The sequence below is a fragment of the Acromyrmex echinatior genome, chromosome 3, assembly GCF_024713525.1.
Source record: "Acromyrmex echinatior isolate Ae372 chromosome 3, ASM2471352v2, whole genome shotgun sequence".
Lineage (NCBI taxonomy): Eukaryota > Metazoa > Arthropoda > Insecta > Hymenoptera > Formicidae > Acromyrmex > Acromyrmex echinatior.
Window position 1 is genome coordinate 3,683,370 of NC_141854.1, and position 18,409 is coordinate 3,701,778.

Sequence of the window (18,409 nt, forward strand, 5' to 3'; positions counted from 1 at the left end):
TTACCGTGAAATCGCCTAAAATCACTAGATTTCTAAGGGTGAAATCACACAGTGCAGAAAACGACTATGGAATAGAGAATGCGTCATAGACGCATCATGTGATTTTACTTTAAAGATCCGCAATTGATTTCAAAAATGTCGCCTCAACATGGAAATACACATAGTACACGATTTCAAGAATGGTGATTGGTGATTCATCTTTTAAAGTATATTTACATATCCCTTCATGCACTTTCATACACATGTATTAAACTTCTACACAAATAAATCTGTATTAAACGACCAATGATATACTATTAGGCTCTGCGCACAATAGAAAGAATAAAGCAATTAAGGAATTAGCAATAAAGAATAAACGATTTTAACCTATCAAAAATTGGATACATTGGAATACACGATTTTTGATAGGTTGAAATCATTTATTCTATATTCCTAATTTCTTATTTCTTCTATTGTGCACAGGACCTTAAAGATCGTCAATCTTTGGCAAATTTTCTGTAGTATAAAAAAGGCCCCAAGGGCCCGATAATTAAAGAACTCTAACATTATCGACAATTACTATCGATATCGTATCGTCGAAAGTAGATGTGGTTCATATCTGTACTAAATCCTTAAAATAGAAGCATGTCGACTATCCATAGGAAAGATGAATATTCACAGACACGAACCACATTTATTTTCGACGATACAATTTTATCGATAGTGTCAAAAAATATATGTACTTCCCAACTGAAAATGGATATACTGGCATTACTGGCGGTATACAGGCGAATTCGAAGTAACAGGAAAAAAGCCGGCATGGTCCCTCCCAGATTTCTCTCTGTTGATATCCAGAACGTTTATTTTACAATTGGCTTAGTTTCCACCGAGGATTTAATCTAGATCAGAATGTAAGAATCAACCAATTGGATTGGAACAGGGGAATACTCGACTGCAATTGTTGGTTTTTAGTATCCAGATTTAACCCTCGGAAACTAGGCCTGGAGTTTTATTTTTGAAAAGAACTATATACGAAAGTCTAAGGAAATAATATAGTATACGTAACGTATACTGTAGCATTTCTCTAGACTTTTGTATACGTTTCTTTTCAAGAATAAGGCCCCTGTAACAGTATTGTAGCTAACATGGTGGCAAGATTCTAAAGGCTTTAACACAATAGGTACAGGCAACAAATAACGAACCGTCCAATCAGAGCTCTGGTGTAAATTCGATATTATATCCCAGAGCTTTGATTAGATGGCTCGTTATTTCCTGTTGCCTGTGCCTAATGCCTGTGCCTATTGTGTTTCTTAATCCGGCTAGCAATCCAACAGGAAAATAAGTATCGTGTGTCACTGGCTTTATGGAAATGTGTTACAAATTAAAGAAAAAGAAGACTTTTCGTACTAAAAAAGCATAAGTAAAAAACTCATTTACAAAAGCAAATCTCTACATAAATCTATAATTTAACTGATAATTTAATTTATAACTTATTTATTTTTCCAGTTGATGAACTGAAACATAATTTGTAGTGAGGTTAGTAAGAATTATTATTAATGTAATTTAATCCTTTGTAAATTTGTATATATATCAATTATATTTCATAATATTCTTTTCAGCAAATAAAACAAGAAGATGTACGTGAAATATTTTATCTTTGCTGTGTTTGCCTGTATATTGATACTTGCTAGAGCTTGTTATTTGATATTTATGAAAAACACTAAACCTAAAGAAAAGTCTTGTTCAATTAAAACAATGATAATATTAGGATCTGGTGGACACACAGCCGAAATGTTGCGAATTGTTAAATATTTAAACATTAAGAATTATTCGCCTAGAGTATATATTCATGCTCAGACAGATAAACTTAGTGCAGAAAAAGTTAGAGATCTAGAAAATGGCAATACAGATTACAAAATTGTAGAAATTTATAGAAGTCGTGAAGTTCGGCAGTCATACTTCACATCAATTTGGACCACTATATTTGCCACACTAAGTTGTCTTCCAATTTTATGGAGAGAAAATCCGGAGCTTATTTTATGCAATGGTCCTGGCACCTGTATACCTTTATGTGTCATAGCATTTTTATTTAAAATTCTGTTTATTACAGAAAATGTTATTATATTTATAGAGAGTTTTTGTAGAGTTAAAACTTTCTCATTAACGGGAAAGATTTTGTATTATTTAGCTGATCATGTTATCGTGCGATGGACATACTTAAGTAAACCTGTATATGGCAGAAGTATTTTTTTATAAGTAAAGACTTTTAATTATATCTTATAATAATGATTATATGTGTAAAATAATAATTATATATATATATATATATATATATATATATAATTTACAGAATGACTGATAGTGATTCTATGATAATAGTTCCTTGGGCATTATTAACAAAAGAATTGGAAAATATACCTATTGAAATAAAATTGCACTTGACATCTGTAATTAATGTGCTACGGACATCCGACAAACAATTGTAAATATTGAAAACTTATAATATTAATATAATATTATATTATATTAATACAATATTATTTCATATATATTTATAAAATTGTTATACTTACTATAAAAGCTTCATGCATATATTTTGTCAAATTAATTGGTTTGAGATATTAATGTATTCTTACATTATCTATAGTCAAATTAATAGACAATATAAAAAAGCATTTAAAAACTTAAAATGTACAATATGACTACATTATATATTAATACTACTATTAAAGTAAAAATGTAAGCTCTAAATGTCATAGATTGTTTATTATATTTATATCTATTTATGATTGACTTATTATTTCAAATAACATGATATTTATAATATAAATATGCAACATATAATTAATTTAAGTTGTTTTTCCTATAAGAACTTCAGAAAAATGGATAAACACATCAATAATAAGATTGGAAGCTTGTTTAGACCGTACATGGGAGATATTGAATTCAGGCTATTGGAAAGATGTTCCAATAGAATACAGATATTGTTATTCTTTATGTGTTATTGTAAAGGTATAAAATATTGCATAATATATAATTCAACATTTGTTCTACTTTTCACAAGCTTTTATCGACATATAAATTTTATTTAAAATTGCATTTGATACATCTATAGGCTGTATTATTAGAACTTCAGTGGAAAGTAAATGCTGAAAATTATGCTGATAAAGAGAAGAAAACAATTGCATTAAAAAATATTATTAATCAAATTGATAGAGGCATTCTATTAGGCGCACCTCTTCTTAGTATGCCAAATTTATTGACAACTATTGCAACAAAACTAAACAATTACTGTGCTGGTAAGAATATTTATAAATATATTTTAATTATTAACTCATAATAATGAATTATTACAGTAATAAATTTATAATATTATATTAAATATAAATTTATAGTTTTAAATTATTTAAGAATTACATTAAAATTGATTTTATATTTTTCAAATTTTATTAGAAGAATCTGAGATAAATATAAAAGATATTTCAATTGATCATAAAGGGACTAACTATTTAATTTCTAACTATCCGGATAGATATTTTGAACAACCTTCGATGCAAACATTTTACAATAAAATTTTTATGCCAAAGTTACCGGCTGTATTAACAGGTATGTATTAACATGTGAAGCAAATGCCTCTAAATCATATATAACAAAATACTTGGTTCTATTTTAATGTGATCTGTATAATGACAAAATTCTGAATTTTATTTACCCTGAATAACGTAAATATTTAGTAGTCTTACTGTGCTTTATAAAGAAAAATAAAATATTTTATACATTTTACTAGATTGTATGAATCACTGGAAAGCATTAACATTATGGAAAAATCCTAATTATTTGAATAAGATCGCAGGATCTCGGACAGTACCAATTGAAGTTGGATCTCGTTATACTGAGGAAGATTGGACACAACATCTTATCAATTTTTCTGAATTTTTACAAAAACATATTATTGCAACTAATAGCGAAGTTGGTTATTTAGCACAACATCAATTGTTTGAACAGGTATTAATTCAGTGCACGCGACGAAATCTTATTTTTAATGTTATATATATAAAAATGATTAAAATGTTTTGTATAAAAGAATGATTTTTAAATCAATCTCAATTAGATACCAGAGTTGAAAGAGGATTTCGAAGTGCCGGAATATTGCTGTTTTTCGGATAATGAGGAAAATGATACAGAATCATCAGAAGTTGATATTAATGCCTGGTTTGGACCTGCTAATACAGTGTCGCCTTTGCACTTTGATCCGAAAAATAATTTACTTTCTCAGGTATATAGAAAGAGATTTACAATGAAATTATTGAATAAAATATTAAAAATTTTTGAAATTAACTGTACTATACTTTTTGAATATTGTACTTAGTATGTCATTATTTTTATTTTTTTAGGTATTCGGTTACAAAAGAGTTATTTTATATTCTCCAACTGAGACAAATAATTTGTATCCTTATGATACTAAATTACTTAACAATACTGCACAAGTAGATCCTGTGAGGCCAGATTATAATAAATGGCCAAATTTTCGTAAAGCTAGCGGCATGACATTTTACTTAAAACCCGGAGAAATGTTGTATATCCCACCAAAATGGTGGCATCACGTAACCGCTCTTACTCCGAGTTTTTCAATCAGTTTCTGGTGGAATTAATGTTGTATAATATTTTGTATAATATTATTTTGTGGAGTAATAATTTACAAATGATTAAATTAAACTTTTTGTTATTAAAATTATTCAATTTTTATTACAACACGTATTATGTAATCAACTCAATACCTTTTACAAATTATTTCTTTATATTCTTGAATAGTGTAGAAAGTTGTTGATTGTGTGTATTGTGTTTTTTAAATAAATTTAGAGAATGTACAGGGTTGGCCATATTCGACGGAAAGATGTTTTTTTTTTCAATCATGGGAAAGAGATGTTAGATCGAGTAACGACGTTTCCCATGATTGAAAAAAAAAACATCTTTCCGTCGAATATGGTCAACCCTGTATATGCTTTAATGTATAAAATCCTTGAAGTAACAAAGATATATACAGGGTGACCCATTTTAAACATAATGGGCGGAATATCTTAGAAAATATGAATGATACGGAAAATATTTCAGTTAAAAGTTTTATGGTTTGAAGGGACAAATATTAGTAAAATTAATTCTCGAAAAAATCAATTTTTTAAAATTATATTGAGTTATAAAAAAATATCGACTAGATAAATTAACCAGTGCATTCCTAGTAAATGAAACGATAAATGGAATGAAATTTTAATCTATTTGAATTCATCCGAATGCGTATTTTAGTAGCATTTGCGGTCCATTTCCACTTTTTTTTAGATTCAATTGGATTAAAACTATTCAAAATTTTTTATTGAACAGTATTCACTTAAAGAATTAAAATTTTTTTAGATTGAAAGACATAGAAATGTCCAATAAATATGAATAAAAATGCATTGAAAAGGATTTATTTCAATGTCGCGAATGCGTACTTCTAAAAATGTAATTTCAATCTATTCTCGTTTACTGGATTAATCATTAACATCAGTATAAACAATATTTAAAGATTTTAGCTGTCAGCCGAACACTTTGGATAATGCTTAATGTCGGTAATCAAATATTTGTCGCAAAATAACTATTCAAAAATTAAAAATCCAAGCAAGTTTTCTATGAAAACTACTAACACGTTTAAATGAATATAGTAAACATTTTAAACATTTCTTGCAATAATAAAATTTATTTCGAACTTGTAAACTTCTTTTATTATTTATATCCTCAAAACAGTTGAATTTTCAATTGAAGAAATACTTTAATACAAAAATATTCAGCTGATTGGGTACTACCGAAATAACTAAAAACCTCTTCCGATTAAAAAAAACTTTTTTATTGATAGTAAAAAACCCAAAGACATTTAAAATGACAAAGTCAAAATATGTCCTCTTATTCTACAATTTTGATAATAAATATCCCCTTATTCCTAATCGTTTTCGAAAAAAATGTGATGAACTTTTTATCAGACTTATTCTGTATACACACGCATGCATTATAAAGTAGGAAAAATACATCTATATGTATATCTCGATATGTTAAAATTAAACATCATATTCGTAAATTTACATGATTGTTAATTTACTAGCTTTGGATAATGCAAAACGCGATATTACTTAACAAAGGCACGACATATAGGAGTTTAACAAAAATAATATATAGAACTCTATTAATATCCGGCAGTCTACGTCTTCAGCATGGTGCTTACATAGCGTGCGTATACGTAGTTTGTCAAAGAGAATATACAGTTTATTATTTAGTAATGACGAGAGAAGACGCATTCCCACCGATCATTAGGCTCCAGGTAAAGACGTGTATTAACTAATATTTGTCGATCTTATAATATCTTCCATTTTTAATTTTTTTTTTTTTCAAAATCCCTGTTGTGTATATGAAAAATTTTTAAATCAAGCATTTTATATAACAATTCCCTATAGTTTTAAGATCTTTAAACATATGTTGCTGACAATAAACATACATGTTATAATTATTTTTCAAATGATTATTTTTCAAATGATTTCTTTTCAAATATGTCCATACAACTACATTGATAACAGGTAAGATTAACTTTCATTTTTATGAAAAATACATGGATCAATAGCATCAAATTAATAAATAAATATCAGATGATCGAATCAGCTGACATCTCGCTATCAAGCTTCACTCGTGGTGATTATTGGATACTGCCCAGAAAGCGATAGCTCGATATTATTTTTAGAAATAATTTGTCAAAGCATTCTGAAACGTTATTTACATATGTGCTTGAAAAAGTAATTATTTATCTTATGTCAACATTTTTACAATTATAAGTTCATTGAATTTTTTAAAAATAAAATCATTATTTATTATTCTTTTATTTCAATGCTGTTTTTCGAGAGAAAAAGTTGTTTGTGTTTCACGCTTCACTTTCTCAAATCGTATAACATGACAGTTTTCAAAATAAAGGCTATATGTATATACATACGTAATAAGTGTGTTTTATTGTAGTTTCACGTTTTTATTTTTTTTGTAAGTAATAATAATTATTTTTAAAGTTATAAATGATGTTCAGTTAATTAACTGCCAACTCAGCAAAATTATGCTCTATAACAAATTTGTTATTATCTATATATATAAAATATATATTAATAATATTATATATTTATGTTAATAAAATTTATAATACCTATTTTCTCAAACCCGCAATAAATATGCACGTGATACGAAAATAATTTGAATCTTATAATTGACAGCAATTTGATTCAGAATTATTGTTAATAATACAGAGTGTCTAATAAGTTTTGACAAAGCGTGTGTAAATAAAGCGGACTAAATTGAGTCGAAAAGTCCTCTACCACACACACACATTTTACAATTTTTGCAATAATTAAGATATTAATTATTAAAAATTGCTAAATATTGTGCTTGAATAATTTTTTACTTTAATACTATCAACTTTATAGAAAAACTGCAAGAGACAAAAATCATTTATTTTCTTCTCATAGAATTCTAAGAATCTTTTTAGAATTTTTTATCAATTTTTTAGTACTGCATTTTCTTATTTTTACCAATATGAGAAAATACGGTATTAAAAAATTTTGAAAAAATTCTCAGAACTTTATATATATATATATATATATATGAGGAAAAAATAAACAATTTTTATCTCTCGCTATTTTTCTGTAAAGTTGATAGTATTTGAGTAAAAAATGATTGAAAACCAATATTCTACGATTTTTAATAATTAATATCTTGTTAATTATTGCGAAAATTGCAAAATGGTAAAGGACTTTTTGACTCACAATAGTTTAGTTCATTCTATGTATACACAAGCGCTTTGTCAAAACTTACCGGACACCTTGTGTATATGTATAGAAAATAAATTTCTGGACGCGATAATAAGAGCTCAACCTCTATATGTATCCTTGAAATCTCACAGCCGATTGGTACGCAAGAGAATTAAGGGTACGAGATGTGTGGCAGCATGCTGGAGTCAGGGGGTCGTGGCCTTGGATAAAGTCACGCGAGTGCAAGGTTGTATCGAGAGATGTATTATGTGACGGGGTGACGTGCATACATACCTACATAACATTCTTCTACTTGCGGCCACACAAACTCGGCTGTAAAGATTTTATTGATCGCAATATACAACGACATACTGCTTATTTCTTTTGAGATTTAGGACGTTGACGTTATCGTTTACCAAAATGACGTTAAAATTATTTTTTCAACATCATCTTTTGCAAGCACACAGCGAAAAATTATTATAACTTTGCGTTAATGTGATTAACAAGATTATAATTATTATTTTAGATTATTTGACCAATTAATATTAATTGGCTATATCTATATTGTTAAAATCAATATGGAGAGTCCCAGAATAACCGCCAAATATTTTGTGCGCAGGTAGAGACTAAACAGAGTTGAAAAGTCCTTTACCATTTTGCAATTTCGTAATAGTTAACAAGATATTAATTATTAAAAATCGCTGAATATTGATTTTCAATAATTTTTTACTCAAGTACTATCAACTTTACAGAAAAACAAGTGACAAAAATTATTTATTTTCTTCTCATAAAGTTCTGAGAATTTTTTCAGAATTTTTTAATTTCGTATTTTCTCATATTAATAAAAATAATTGCCAATAAGTAATTAATATAGTATTAAAAAGTTGATAAAAAATTCTGAAAAAATTCTTAGAGAAGAAAATAAACAATTTTTTCTGCAATTTCTCTTGCTGTTTTTCTAAAGTAAAGTTTCTATAGCAAAGTCGGATAAAAAAATTATTAAATATAAATATTCGGCGATTTTTAGTTATTAATAGATGTTAACTATTGCGAAAATTGCAAAATAGTGGAGGATTTTTCGGTTTAGTCTATCTACACACGAGTGCTTCGTCAAAACTACTCTGTTTATGTGTATAGAAAATACGGTCTACGCACAAAATATTTGACGATCTCATTCTGGAATCCTGTATAGATATTAACTATAATTTTGCTCTTTTTTGCAAATATTGAAGAGAAAAGAAAATGAAGAGAAAATATCAAGAGTAATTAAAAAATTTATTAATTTTTACAATCAAAATATAAAGTTGTTCCTGAATTTATTATTTAAATATATAGAATCGCTACACTGTATAGAATCGCTATTTTTGAAATATTAATAGCAAGAAATTTATAGTAAATTATTAATATATTTTAATTTAATAAATAAAGAAATATTTTAGTATAAAATTGTTCAATATTGATTAAAAAAACATACGAAAACTTGAAAAAAGAATTAAAGACTTAAAATGTTAAAAAAAAGAACATTATCTTTTGTCAACTCTGATGTACGATAATATTTCGAGCTGCCAGAACAGAAAACAGGAGTTTAATACATAAAAGCTAATATAGCTAAAAAGAAACTACATTTGTACACATCTACCAACAGTTGTCGGTCTTGATAATTAATGATAACCAAGAGGTCTGTTCTTTTTAGCTAAAGTTCTTATATAGTTCATCTTTCTTCCTTTTCTCTTCATGTTGGAGAGAAAAAGAGAAAAGATAAGTTGCCCAAGAAGTTAAAAAGAACAGGCCTAATGGCAAAGACTAGGAAAAAAGCAAGGCTCTTATTGATGGTATATTATAATTATTATTATAACACTTGGCTCCATTTTTTATGTATTAAACTCCTGTTTTCTGTTCTGGCAGCTCGAAATATTATCGTACATCAGAGTTGACAAAAGATAATGTTCTTTTTTTTAAATGACAAAACATTGTGTTTTTTCAAAACATGTTTTTGATGCTTTATACATGCTCTAAAGTAGTCTACAATGTGCTCCTTATTTCTTGCCTTTTCCCTCTTTTGCGACCGTTTTAGCGACAATTGTATTTCTTGTTAATGTCTTCTGATTTTTCTAAAGTTTATTAATTTTTATCTCGGGCGACAGAGGAAAAACAAAAAATCAGGTAAGAAGTGAAAAGAAGTAAAAAGTAGCAAAAAATACAGGAAACAAAATCGGAGAAAAAATGTTTTATATATAATTTTATATATTTGTATATAAATGGACATATTTTATATATAATTACGTATAATTCTATATAGTTATATACATATATATATATATAATTTTATATATAATTTCATATATAATTATATACAATTATATATTAGGTGTTGGAATTAATTCGTAGCGTTTTACAAGTGATGGGAAGTACTTTCATTAATGTATTTTTTAATGCTCATGTGAAATAAATAACATTCTTTCATTAAAAAACGCTACGAATTAATTCCAACACCTAATATATTTTTAAATAATTTTATATAATTATATATAAAACATTTTTTCCCAGAAAAATGTATTGTAGAATAAGTTTGAATAGTATAGTATTATAAAAAACATATATAAAACATGTAAAAAACGTCGATTAATCATGTTTTAAATAGTTGAAAACATTTTATGATTTTTATCAATCTTGTTGCACATATCATGCAAAAAGATTACAAAATTTTAAAAAATATTACAAAACATAGGAGTTTAAGAAAATCTTAAAATTATGTATTTTACCGATTTATACACATACGATTTATGTATCATTGACACATCGCTATACACTACATCAATACATAATATTAAGTATGCATGCATGAAGTATGCATAAAGTACGCATAAAGTTGATCGGTTTGGACTATACATTATTGTTTACACTACATTAATTATGGAATAGGATTTCCATATCTGTATATACAAGTCTATATATATATATATATATATATATATATATATATATAAGGCAATTAGAAAAATACTTATTTAAAAAATAATTGATAGGACGACTTTAGAATTTCCTCCTAAGAAGATATTTCGCATTGAATAGCAATTTATTCTTGATTTAATCTTAAGGTGGTTGTATAGCAAAATGATTTTTCTTAAGATTTGTTTGAAGCGTTTATTATTTGAAGCTAACGATATTCTCTATACATGCATATCATTTTGAGAGGGAATAATCAGGCATGTTCAAAAGATAATTGCATTTGAAGTTAGTACTTTTATGAGCTAGACAAGGAATTTCCTGTGCCAGACAAGGAGCGACAGTACATTTCAATTATAGCGCAAAAACCTTATTTAGAAATTCGCGCAAAAACTAAAGGGCTACATAAAAAATAAATAAAATATAATATAAATCTTCTATGAACCGAAGAAAATGGGGGGGTAACCGGGCAAATATTAATTATAAAACTTTAGAAAGTTGCTTTACTACTTCATTAATATCCACTTCGCTTATCAACTCATTCTCAAATACTAACATACAATGGGGAAATAAAAATTATTGTTGAGGAATAAAAATTACTGTTGAGAATAAAAATTATTGTTAAAAAATTGCGATCTGCAGCAATTTTTGAACAGTAATTTTTTTTCACCACCGAACGATGTCCTCATGCGCTGACGCTTCGGATTGCACCCCCAAAAGCCGCTCCTATGCGATACAACCACCTTAAACACATCCAGCTAGATGTTTTTACATTCACCAACTGAAAACAGGATAGTTCCGAGCATGGATATAGTGTTTCCACGTGGCGGCTCAAATATGAAATACATTACTTGCAATCTCCGCAACCCCTTATATCTTGCGCATACAAGGGTGCGCGCTATCATTGCCGGTATAGTTTCTTTCGTAAAAACTGTTTTCCATCTTCCCCGTCGGTAATTCAAGCTTGATGATGATTCTATAACAGACGCATATTGCACCCTTATACGCCTCTATCGCACACGAATATATCAGATCGGGGGAAAAGGTCGGATGCAGCGATAAGATAAAATGAGAAATATGAAAAGGGATAAGAGGAGGCTTATTGTATTTTAAAATAAAATGATTAAAGAATAAAAAATAAAATGCATTGATCAATTCTATTATTCCGATTTCTATTCCGAAGAAAGATTGGACGATTTATTTCACAAAGCAGACAAATTGAACGACTTCTTTTTATGCTATGAATATACTTTTTTGTCAGTTCAATAACTTAAATAAATTTTTATTTTTTACAAAAAACTTTATTTAATATATTTTATATTATAATATTTAAACTATACATTGTTAGAAAATATATCTTTAGAAAAAAAATATATTTTAAAAATATAGAAACTGAAAGATACTATATTTTTTAAAATATATTCATATAAAGTAACTATGTACACGTTATTATATATAGTTAAGCAATTGCTGATTTGTCAAAGTTCGAAAAGTAGTAACAAAAGGAACAAAAGGAAAGTAAAATAGATATTTTGGTTATTAAAACAGCGGTACAATGCAGTGTGGCAGAGTAAGAGAGAAAGCGGGAACAATGCGGGAGTCATAAAAGGGCGCACAAGAGGGATCGGTGACGGGAAGACGGACGACGCATGTGCCTCTCAGGGAGGGTGCGAGTGAACCGGCAAGCACCCCCCGGTGCAAACCACCCCCGTCGAGTTCCCCCTATATGCGAGATCGTTGTCGCTCGATTCTGCGCCGTTGTGTGTTTCGCGCAGGGCGGCTCCTACCGCCTGACGCTCTCTTCCTGGCGTTATCGTGCGCATCCCCGAGGGATGTGTGCACAAATGGTGGTGTAACGTGCGCGATCGGTGTCAAAGGAGAGACAAGCGTCTCTTGCGTGCGTGCGTACGGTCGACGTTGGGCTCCGAACAGTCGAGAGGCACCCAGCCATTAGTCGCAATGGTCACCGACAATACCAGTCAGGTACGGTGTCTAACAGAAGCGGTATAGCGATTCGGAGCCGGCACTCGCATTCTCTCTTTCTCTCTTTCTCCTTCTCCTTCATGCACGCACCCTCTTTCTTGTCCATTCCGAATTGACCGATCGAAGGAGACGAAATGAAGGGTGGAATTTTCGAGAGTATTTCTTCTAATTCTCAGCTCTAAAATCTGTCGCAAGATCCACCGTTCTTTGGGGAATTCGCGATACCATTCATAAGCGTCAAAAAATAATATCTGTCTCTATCTCTGTAGTTATATCAGAAACGCAATAGCCGGTCGGAGAATGTTAATGCATTTAATATTTTGGAGAGAGATCTAAAATTATTATTCCTGTAGGACATACAAGGTCGTGTTTAAAAGAGGAGAAATATGTCTTATAAAATAGCTGTATTACGTTTTCATTATCAGAAAAATTATTTTCGCATGCAGGAAATTATAACAACTTATATTCGTTAAACTATATCAAAAATTATATCAATTTCCAATTATAATTTTATTATAACAGTAGGATAAGTATTATATCACGTGGACAACAGTTTTTCCGAAAGCCAGAAAGAATGTAAAAGGAGGGTGGGCGATGCGCGAAATAAATCGGATGAGACGTTCAGGCGCGATAGCGAATATAAGAACGTATCGATATCAAAGAGGCCTCAGCGATTGTGACCAAAAAGCTGCAAAAGCACGCGATTTGTAGGTATTATATTAAGACGTGGTATAGAAGCCGGTAAGAGCTACTCAAAGGTCAGGGTGACGGAGTATAGCACGCGCGCGCGCGAATACGTTGATGCGGTGCAGACCACCTGGCCGACATGGTTCCTTATTGCGATGATTCACAGTGAATTGCAGACAGAGGGGCGGGATATAAAAAAAAACTCCCGTTCCTGGAAAGAAAATCACGAGTTGATTAACTTTAAACCGTAAATTAGTGATAACGCTTTGTATTGGTTTTCCAATTTTCTGTAAATTAATTATCATGAATTAAATTTGCTTTAATTTTCTATAGATTAATTAATCTTGTAATATTACTACGTAATATTACGAGTTTTTCTTTAAATTTTTTTAAACTCTTATATTTTTTAAATGTAAGTCTCGGAAAGTTTTAAAGCTATTTACAGGAAAAGAATGAGTTTTTGTATATATATTTGACATAAAATAGAGTAAATATACTTGTTTGTGCATTGCCTATTTGGAGTGTACTAATAAATATGTTATAACATTGATTAAATAAACGTTAATAAAAAGGATAATAACGATGTGCACGAAGTGCACGAAGTGTTAAACATGTGAGGGTAAAAGAAAAAGGACAGGGTTACATCACCGTCGCAAACTGGGTTACTCGTGTACATATCTATATAAATAACCATATTACGTATCTTTGTCTTTTATTATATTTTATCTGACCCTCCATCTTTCATGCCATTTTTTCTACATATACTTTTAAATGTTTTGCCTCTACAGCTGTTTACAGAATAAAATATTTGTATTTAGGCTGATGACACGACAGCATTCCTTCGCGCTGCTCGATCCGGCAACCTCGAGAAAGTGGTCGAATTTCTCGACACCGATTTAGATATTAATACAGCCAACTTGGTAAGTGTTAAATTTAAAATGTCAAATTATTTACTAAAGTTATTGTCAATTTTGTGTAATTTAACTTCAGTATTATTTCAAATAATTAAATTTAACAAAATTAACAAATTAATTTAATTTAACAAATTTAGCAAAATTATTAATTTTTACATACGTAACGAAATTTTTATATACATAAAATAAAAGCTCATTATTTAATTTAAATTTATACTTATTTTAATTTTGTTATATAATTAACTTTTAGTTAAATAAAATAATTAAATTTGATCTAAATATTTGTTATTACAATAATGATAAATTAATTTGTGTTTTATTACAGAACGGTTTAAATGCCTTGCATTTAGCCTCGAAAGATGGCCACGTTGAAATAGTAACAGAGTTATTAAAAAGGGGCGCAAAAGTTGATGCGGCAACAAAGAAAGGAAATACCGCATTACACATAGCTTCGTTAGGTAAAATACAATAATTTCCGTTACATGAACGCATATATTATTATCATAATTAGTAGTTTTATATATAATTTTGTTCTTTCTATTTTCAGCTGGCCAATCCGAAATAGTCAATATACTTATTCAATATGGTGCCGCAGTTAATATCCAGTCGCAAAATGGATTCACTCCTTTATACATGGCTGCGCAGGAGAATCACGATCAGGTCGTCAAGCTCTTGCTCGGCAATGGAGCGAATCAAAGTCTCGCGACTGAGGTAAGCCTGATCTAAATTCTCGAAATAGATTACTGAATTATAGATTTCTGCTATTGTAATTTTAGTAAGCTTAATTCTTAAATCATTTTCATTTATCTAATAGTAGCGAAGAGAATTTGGGCTGTCTCAAATTTTTAATAAGTTATTGATAAATTATTGATAAATATTTAAAAAAAGAAAAGACTGTGAGCTAAAGTTGAATGTTAACTGCTAATATTTAATAAATTATCTAATTCAAATACAGAAATACGAACAAATGTTTCAACCTACCATTAGATCATCTTCAATGTTAATAAACAATAAAATATAACTAAATTTTCGGCATATATCGCAATAAGAACAATCATTAAAATCTTGAATATTAATATATACGATAAAGGTTACTTAAATTCATTAAAATTAAATCAAAGTAGTCTATATAAAGGCTTAGAATGCTCGCACGGAATGTTAGAGATTTGGGTTCGACTTCCAGCCGAGGTAATATTTTTTGCAATAAATACATTTACTTACTAATTTCTAGCATATCAAGACCTCTTTAATAGATGCCTATTGAGCATAAAATTTAATTGTTACTACACTATTACTACATATAGCATTATTACAATAGTTCTGCTGAATTTTAAAAAATCCGCAGTTCAAATGATTACAAATATAGTATACATGTATATGTACGTACACGTACAGTATATACAAATTCACATACAATTATTAAAACATTAAAGATCCAGTTTTAACAATTATAAGCCTTTATCTCCTATTGGTTGTTTTGTACGATCCAATAAGATTTTTATTGTTCATAAAAAAATCATGCTTTTTAAAACTATTATATTTTTAATTAATTCATTAATCTTAGACTAGACTCTCTCTCTCTCTCTCTCTCTCTCTCTCGGTTAGACCCTTTTATTAAAAATTAAAATTATTATTAATTACAATTATTACTAATTGTTTTTCAGGATGGATTCACACCGCTTGCTGTTGCGATGCAGCAAGGCCACGATAAGGTAGTCAGTGTACTCTTGGAGAACGATTCGAAAGGCAAAGTCAGACTGCCGGCACTTCATATCGCTGCGAAGAAAGACGATTGCAAAGCAGCTGACTTGCTTTTACAAGTAAGCTTAAAACGGATTTTCGTATATCAAATCAAAATTAATTAACAATAAATTAATTAAATTAACGATATTAAAAAATAATTAAATTAAAAACAATTGAGTAAATTGAAATACTACATCACTGAAATGATTGAATGTTACAGAACGACCATAAGCCCGATGTGACGTCGAAGAGTGGTTTCACCCCTCTTCACATCGCCGCTCATTATGGAAACGAAGAGATAGCACGGTTATTAATAAAACGAGGAGCTGACGTAAATTATTTAGCTAAGGTAAGGTATATGTGACGATTTTTATTTTGGCAAGAATAATTCTATAGCACAGTTTAAAAATAATTTCAGATTCAAATTGTTGAAATCAAAGATATAACATGTATTCTAAGATTATAGAATTGTAATCTAAAACATACCATTATATGTTTTCAATGTTACATGTAATAATAAATAATATTTTGTGTCTCTCTCTTAGAAATAGTAATAGTTTTGGTTATTTTTAAAATGATTTTAAAATTAATATATTATAATTTAATAGTTTTCGAACGTAATGTATTTTCTTCAGCATAATATAAGCCCGCTACATGTGGCGGCAAAGTGGGGCAAAAACAATATGGTTAAGATATTGTTGGAGAACTCGGCGCAAATCGACGCCAAGACCAGAGACGGTTTAACTCCACTACATTGCGCAGCGCGATCGGGACATGAACAGGTTATCAGCACACTTCTTGAACATTCAGCACCAATTAGCGCGCGTACTAAGGTATATTCTAACAAGTACTCTATTAAATTTGCTCTGATAAGTTTTCTCTTGTACTGATTAATTAAAAAATTTTAAATGACTTTTCTCACATTTCTTCTTTGTTATTTTTAACATTTTTACGATATAATAATAATTTACGATAGATATAATAATAATTATAATAGAATATTAAAATTTAAGTTAAAAGATAAGATTTTAAGATTAAGATTGCACTTATCTCCAGAGTTGCGATCTAAAAATCTTTAATTAATCTTACCAAGATATTCTAATTTTTTTTGTAATTTACAGATCAAGTTTTCTGTTTAAATTGTACATATATGTATATTTTAGGATCTGCTATTTTGTCTGAAATTAAAAATTATTTTTTTTTTACAGAATGGGCTTGCACCGTTACATATGGCGTCTCAAGGAGATCATGTGGATGCTGCAAGAGTGCTGTTGTACCATCGAGCGCCAGTAGACGAAGTGACCATCGACTATTTGACTTCGCTTCACGTTGCCGCACACTGCGGTCATGTTAGAGTCGCTAAATTGCTACTCGATCGTAAAGCCGATCCGAACGCTCGAGCTCTCAACGGCTTCACGCCACTTCATATCGCTTGCAAGAAAAATCGCATCAAAGTGGTGGAACTCCTGTTGAAACACGGTGCATCTATCGAATCGACCACGGAGGTAACGCAACACATTTCTTTATTCGCACTCTCAAGCATCTCGCAATCATGTTTTCATAAATGTCTATTCGCAACTGTAAATCACAAATGTTTTCACACAGTATCAATGACAACGTTCGAAACGATGGAATATTACCAAATGATAGTCAAATTGTGATATCGATCGCATTTGTACAGAAATGATCGTTTTAATACGCGAACATATATTCGGAGTAAAAAGTCAACAGTTTAACGGTAATTAACGTTGTTAAAAAGAATCTTCATCCATTCTTCTGTGCCTTGTAAAAATAAAATTGATCGATAAATCTCAAAGACTGGTTAAAGGGTCGTGCGTTTAATAATAAAACTAACAAAATTGATCGACGTAGTCTTCTTTTATTACGATCATTTTTATGTATCTATTCTTCATTTTTCGAGACATTGATTGCTGGAACGATAACGACAACGATAAAGACAATCGATGGAACTAATTCTGGAGTCATATCGAGAATTCAAAATATTAACAGACAATACATGTGTTTTGCAGTCCGGACTGACTCCATTACATGTGGCCAGTTTTATGGGGTGTATGAATATCGTGATATTCCTACTGCAGCATGAAGCCAATCCTGACGTGCCAACTGTTAGGGGTGAAACACCCCTACATCTGGCAGCCAGAGCTAATCAAACAGACATTATTCGAATTTTGCTAAGAAATGGTGCCAAAGTCGATGCTCGTGCAAGGGTAAGTAGAGCGTGTTGCATTTCGAAACTGATTCCGACCCTCTTTTCGCCGCTTTCTTGACCTTCAGCCAATGAATCTGCTTGTTTAACTTTACGACAGCGAATACCTATCCTAAGGATTA

General features: G+C 29.7%; 2 protein-coding genes across 6 annotated transcripts in view; both read left to right on the forward strand.

Annotated features, from left to right (window-relative positions):
• Positions 1-1,174: 1,174 nt before the first annotated feature.
• Positions 1,175-4,711, forward strand: LOC105154667 (Jumonji domain containing 5). 3 transcript variants are annotated; one of them, XM_087404559.1, is made up of 10 exons: positions 1,175-1,399; positions 1,486-1,515; positions 1,599-1,616; positions 2,330-2,461; positions 2,850-2,991; positions 3,095-3,278; positions 3,433-3,585; positions 3,767-3,984; positions 4,091-4,255; positions 4,374-4,711. In XM_087404559.1, exons 4-10 carry the CDS (start codon positions 2,331-2,333, stop codon positions 4,629-4,631), a joined length of 1,251 nt encoding a protein of 416 aa, XP_087260685.1. In that variant the 5' UTR covers positions 1,175-1,399; positions 1,486-1,515; positions 1,599-1,616; position 2,330; the 3' UTR covers positions 4,632-4,711. The 3 variants fall into 3 exon arrangements, with proteins under 3 accessions (XP_087260685.1, XP_087260683.1, XP_087260684.1); XM_087404557.1 differs by lacking the exons at positions 1,175-1,399; positions 1,486-1,515; positions 1,599-1,616 and adding an exon at positions 2,068-2,235; XM_087404558.1 differs by lacking the exons at positions 1,175-1,399; positions 1,486-1,515; positions 1,599-1,616 and adding an exon at positions 2,068-2,235 and having other exon boundaries at positions 3,436-3,585.
• A 1,505-nt stretch (positions 4,712-6,216) lies between these two features.
• LOC105154656 (uncharacterized) overlaps positions 6,217-18,409 on the forward strand; it is a 37,963-nt gene continuing 25,770 nt past the window's right edge. Inside the window, exons 1-9 of one of the 3 annotated variants that reach the window (XM_087404546.1) lie at positions 6,217-6,325; positions 14,222-14,323; positions 14,643-14,775; positions 14,865-15,028; positions 15,982-16,137; positions 16,281-16,409; positions 16,696-16,893; positions 17,269-17,565; positions 18,091-18,288. In XM_087404546.1, the coding sequence (XP_087260672.1) occupies positions 6,284-6,325; positions 14,222-14,323; positions 14,643-14,775; positions 14,865-15,028; positions 15,982-16,137; positions 16,281-16,409; positions 16,696-16,893; positions 17,269-17,565; positions 18,091-18,288 (1,419 nt within the window). In that variant the 5' untranslated portion in view covers positions 6,217-6,283. Of the gene's footprint in view, positions 6,326-12,481; positions 12,717-14,221; positions 14,324-14,642; positions 14,776-14,864; positions 15,029-15,981; positions 16,138-16,280; positions 16,410-16,695; positions 16,894-17,268; positions 17,566-18,090; positions 18,289-18,409 lie in introns of those variants that run through there. The other 2 variants (XM_011070330.2, XM_087404547.1) reach the window with 2 other exon arrangements.

What these genes read in the sequence shown, in the direction of transcription:
- LOC105154667 (XM_087404557.1), top strand. Translation starts at nt 2,213, where the DNA reads ATGGCAGAAGTATTTTTTTATAA. An exon ending in GCAGAAGTATTTTTTTATAA is followed by an intron (nt 2,236 to 2,329) that starts GTAAAGACTTTT and finishes TATAATTTACAG; the next exon opens with AATGACTGATAGTGATTCTA. An exon ending in ACTAAACAATTACTGTGCTG is followed by an intron (nt 3,279 to 3,432) that starts GTAAGAATATTT and finishes AAATTTTATTAG; the next exon opens with AAGAATCTGAGATAAATATA.